This window comes from Pelmatolapia mariae, linkage group LG22 (assembly GCF_036321145.2).
Source record: "Pelmatolapia mariae isolate MD_Pm_ZW linkage group LG22, Pm_UMD_F_2, whole genome shotgun sequence".
Classification (NCBI taxonomy): Eukaryota; Metazoa; Chordata; class Actinopteri; order Cichliformes; family Cichlidae; genus Pelmatolapia; species Pelmatolapia mariae.
The window spans coordinates 20850384-20855900 of record NC_086245.2 but is presented as its reverse complement, the minus strand read 5'-3'; the positions used below and the strand labels follow the sequence as shown (position 1 = coordinate 20855900).

Genomic DNA, 5517 nt, shown 5'->3' with positions numbered 1-5517 from the left:
TTTTTACTTTTATACTTTAAGTACATTTACAAGTGTATACTTTTTCACTTTTACTTGTGTAAATAAGTTGAAGAAGTACTTCAGTCTGTACTTCTACATATTGAAGAATCTCTGTACCTTTCCAAACGTTGCTGTACTTTAATCAGTAGGTGAGGCTTACAGGCCAGTTCTTTTTTAATAGGTATAATCAATCATGGCATAAGAACATGCATAGAGACTGTTTGTATATTTAACCGAGCAGTAGTTTAATAGTGGAATTGAGCTATTGTAGTTCCAGAAGTTTTGAAAACCTGTCTCAGTCACAGGACACAGGGGTGTCACGTGAAGTGAAACTTTCATTTTTGTGCAGTGGGAGTGTCTGACCTCTAATATAAAGAGCAGTGTTTGATACCACAGAAGGGAAATAGTGAAAGGCATCACAGGAAGCTGTTGAATTTCTCCACTATCTAAAGGTAAAGGTTACAAAAAAGTTCACTTCTTCTACAGTGAATTATGCTTTTGTGTTAGTGTTACATTAAAGTTACAAAGTCTGACCTTGATAATCCAAAGAGACAAAATCTACAGAGTCATTTTGCTACTGTCTTCCAGATGTTGAAGATCACTCTGTGTTTGTCATTCGGTGTGTTTCTGTGGGGATTTGCTTCATGCTCTATCACATGTCCTGATGTGAGTACTTGCCCAAACAACGCCACCTGCTGCAAGGCTAAAATCAGCTTTGGCTGCTGTCCTCATGCACATGAAAGTCAGAAAATTTCAACCAGTGCAGTAACTTGATTGTTGGTTGTTAAAAGCTCTGCTGGTCTTACTTACTTTGCAGGCCATGTGCTGTGCCGATCTGCTCCACTGCTGCCCTTCAGGGTATCGCTGTAACCTGGTTACCATGAATTGTGAGAAATTAGACCAGCCGTGGCTGACCATACCCATGGTGAAGAAGGAGGCTGCGGAGAAACCAAACACCCCTGAACTGCCTGGAACTCCACTCCAGGAGCTTAAAGAGAGCCACGTCCCAGATCAAATAAAGAAATCAATGGTCCACTGTGACAGTTACACCTACTGTCCTGATGGTACTACTTGCTGCAGACACCCAAAAGGAGGCTGGTTCTGTTGTCCCTACTCTCCTGTGAGTTAGCCTAAATATTCTTGTGCAATAAGACACATGATTGTAATAAAATTCCTTTTAGCTTCCACTGCCATGAAACAAGTTTGCAGCTATAATAATTATTCTTTTGAGAGACTGAAAGTGTTTCTTGCAGGGCAAATGTTGTCTCGATGGCTACCACTGCTGTCCAGTTGGATTTGACTGTGACCACACGTACACGCACTGTGTGAGGGAAAAACTCACATATCCTTTCCTCCGCAAGCCAGCACTACCTTCAGGACCTGCGTCCTTCATCCCATCTTCAGAGGAAGACGACAATTAGAAGAAGGTAGGAAACGCCACACTCTAACCACCTTTACATGTGGAGAACATCCTGGGATAATTTCACTGCATGACTCACTGTTCAGATTAAATTTCAAGGCTACATTTTAGACCTTTCTTTGTTTACTGGTGTTAAATCAAATGATGGCGTGCACATCTGATCACCAACCAGGATTTAACAACAGCTAAATATACTGATAGTTGTGGGTTTGAAGTCTTGAAAGATTCCTATAAATCCGAAGTATGCTGGCTTCCCAAAACACACAGCAGACAAGCTAATTCAGCTACTAGCCTGCAAGCATAGTGAAGCATGTAGCAGCCCAAGGACCAGAAATCACAGCTTGTTTCTGCGGCCCCTTAGTGGCCAAATGAAGAGTGGCTACATAGAAAGGGTTTCTGGAGAAACTTAGCGAGATGACTATAATGTGTTGTTCTAACACAAAGACTTGCACTAATTTCAGGCCCACTGGAGAAAGAGTCACCAGTCATCTCCACAGACCAGCTAAGCAAACTTTTCACTGAGGTCATCATGTGTTGAAAATGCCTAATCTGGATTTATTGTAGAAATAGGGAAATGTTTAAGAATTTCAAGCTAATCTCAAATCATCTTATCGATTATTTTTTAAATAATGAAAACGTGTTTTTCATCTATTCCATTCTCCTATACTGCCTGTGTGACTGAGTGTCAGTGAATATAGACCAGTATGATGTTATGATGGTGAGGTGAAAATTTTTTGATTTGTTTTATGATTTTCTTTTCCATTCCTTTGTATACCTTTCTCTAGCTTCACCAATAAAAAAAAACTCATAGCATCGTCCTTCCAGCTGTGTCATGCAGTCATTTATTTATCATCTTTTCACTTCACAGTCGGAGTGCCCATGAACACCTCAGCCTGCTCAACACCAGTCCAGCATAATGCATTACTTGAGGAATAAAGTTGAACAAACCACATATTGATTTTCAAACTCTGTATCTCAATGTATGTTTGCACGTTCCAGTATTAAAACAAGAATTGCTGTACCTACTTCCTATTTTCCTATCAAAATATGAAGAAATATACACAAACAGACACTAATTATGTTACCATGCGTAATGGTGGATTGGAATGGCAATTGAGAACCGGTTCTTGTTCCCAGTAGTCCAACTCCTTGGAATTTTCAGTTTGTTTGCCTATCAATCCAGGTTATTGGTTCCACTTGCACACAGTGTGAAAAATCCTTTTGCATTTGATGTTTTGTTAAGCTCTATGTCTGGATTTTGTTCTTTTGCACCCTCTGGTGGTGAACTGTGTAGGGTACAGTTGGTTGCAGTTGCACTCTTTTGCTAAGCTTGCGGTTAGCTCCACACATGGAGAAAGTAATGTTTAAAGTTAGAGAAAGAGAAGAAATAAATGAGAAAGAAGATGGAGAATAAAATAATAAGGCCATAAAGGACTATTTAGCCCCTCTTGGATGCCAGCTCACGAGGTTTGTGTATTTTAAATGTTTTATTTTCTGTGATTAAGGACTTTTGATTGATTGACACTAAGTACAAGAGTGCATTTTGATGTGATGTTTTTATTTTATTGTTTTTGTCCGTGAGCAGTTCTTACAGGTTGTCAAGACCAGAACAAACCCTGTTTTATAACTCTACATCATGCCTACGTCAATCTTTGAGGGTGCTACACAGCAGATTTTAGTTTGTGTGCTGGAGGAGGAAAATGGTGGCGCAGTCTACACGGTGGATATGTACATTACTTTTACTTTCATTGCACAAAAGGAGGACTATTGTGAAGTGGAAACTACATCCAGGCCAGAAACAACTACATTATGCTGGAGTTAAAAAGGAAATCATGTAATCAATTCATAGAGATAGATGTATTCTAAACTTTTGTGTCATCAATGTAGCCACGTTTGGCAGATATAACCGCTGAAAACACTGGTCATATTCTTTCTACAATAGAAATCAAATGTTCTTCAGAAAGTTCTTCCCATATCTGTTGCAGAAGTTCCCATAAATGTGTGGAACTTGTAGGTTACTTTGTTTTCACTCTTCTGTCCGTTCATCTCAAACCAGCTCGATGGGGTTTAAGTCTGGAGACTGTGCTGAACACTCCATGTTTTCAAGCTTACCATCTTTTATTTTTTCCTGAGGTAGTTCTGGCCTGGCTTGCACTTATGTTTTGTGTCATTATCTTTCTGTAGGATGAACCCCTGACCAACTAGGCACATACCAGAGGGTATTCCATTACGCTGCAGAATGCTGTTGTAGCAGTTTTGGTTCAGGGTACCTCTCACTCTGTACCACCCAAAAAACCCCGACCATTACACTTCCTCCTCCATATTTGATAGTTGATGCCACACACTGTGGAACCATCCTTTCACCTACTCAACGGCATACAAAGATCCTGCGTGATGAACTGAAGATTTCAAACTTTTATTCATCAGTCCATAATAGCTTCTTCCAGTCTTCAGTAGTCCATTGGCAGCGTTTCATGGCCCAGGCAAGTCTCTTTGTCTTATTCTGATGTCTTAGCAATGGCTTTCTTGCTGTAACGCGTCCTCTGATACCTGCAGCTCGAAGTCCTATCTTCACAGTTGAAACTGAGACTTGCTTACTACGACCACTATTAAGCTGTGCTTGAAGCTGCCTATCACTCAAGCTGTTAACTCTCAGAAACTTCTCCTCTGATCCAGTTGTGGCTTTGGGTCTGCTAGACCTCTTCCTGTCAGAGATTGCCCCAGTTTCTGAGTGCTTTTGATGGTGAAGGAAACTGTACGCACTGTCACCTTGACTTTCTTTGCAATTTCTCTGTAGGAAAGACCTACATTCTTAAGTGTTATGATGGTCTGTCTCTCGTCCATTGTTAATTGCCTTTTTCTCTGCATCAGCTTTGGGTAACCTTACCTTTTTTTTTTAACCTCTGGCAGTTCACCATTTACCTTTGTACCATTAAAAGCTATTCATTGGACTTGAAGTGCAATAAATAACTGGCAAAATTGGGTTGTTCTAAAACTTTTGACTGGTAGTGTGTGTTGCAGTAAAAGCTTCTTAGTAAGTGTTACAACTGCTATAATCCAAGAGAGGGAGGGACAGGAAAATATTCTGCAGACGAAAACTTCATCATGACAGAAAACAGAAAACAAAACAACAACAAAAAACCTTGTTGGTCTTGCAAGCTTAAAATGCTTCTTGCAGATCTGTTGCTGTTAGCTTCTCCCATGTTATGTTCACTCTTCTGGAAACTCTCTGCTGACACCTAATGTGGAAAATGCAGAACAACATCAGCGCTAATGGAATAAATCTGCCCCTGCTCACCCATTCAGAGCATACAAATTTGAGTAGGTGTGGAGTTCATATCTGAACCAAATATTACATCAGTGCCTCACAAAGTTGAAAAAAGCCATTCAGCATATTTCAAGCTTCCATGTAAATGTTGGTGACTCTCTCTCTCCTTTTTTTCTTTTCTTTTTACTTTAAAGAGGGAAAAAACAGGGTTGCCTTGACTGTAAAGAGGAAGCTGTAGTGATGTAGCATGTGTTTAATGAGTTTTCTGTGCAGTCTAAAGAGACAGGTCTACATAGATTTTCACTGTAACTGTTGCATAGTGTAGAAAGTGCTGATTTTGATGAGTTGGACCATTTAGAAGCACTTCTTAATTCTAAACTGTAGCTTGCTGCACATTTCTTGCAATAACACATCAGAAAAAAACGTTGCCATACTTAATGTTCAGACAAAAATTTTTTACACTTTATTCTTACTCTGATGTATTCAGTTCCTTTGCAAGGCATGTACTTCTAGCTAACATTTCCAGCTAATTTTGGATAAGAGACAGAGACTACTGTCCCTACCCACTGGTAAGGATTGTGCATAAATTGTTTAACCCTGTAACACAAGGTGTGTAATATAAGTTTAACACACGAGTTTCTGAGTGTGATATTTTACCCTAACCTTAACCTTCTCATATGGTTCAGCCTGCTTAAGATAACCAAACTGTGAGCAATTAATTGCACAAAAAATCCAGATCTAGAAACAATTATTAATGAAACATATATGCACATTTTTATTTATTTATATATTAATACATCTATTTATTTTAAACACTCACGTTTCAAAA

At 39.3% G+C, this 5517-nt stretch overlaps 1 protein-coding gene across 1 annotated transcript; it reads left to right on the top strand.

Moving 5' to 3' along the window:
• The first annotated feature begins 425 nt into the window (after window positions 1–425).
• Window positions 426–2054, top strand: LOC135932252 (progranulin-like). The gene is made up of 5 exons (XM_065469631.1): window positions 426–452; window positions 589–666; window positions 818–1120; window positions 1254–1427; window positions 1882–2054. Exons 2-4 carry the CDS (start codon window positions 589–591, stop codon window positions 1419–1421), a joined length of 549 nt encoding a protein of 182 aa, XP_065325703.1. The 5' UTR covers window positions 426–452; the 3' UTR covers window positions 1422–1427; window positions 1882–2054.
• Window positions 2055–5517: the final 3463 nt, after the last annotated feature.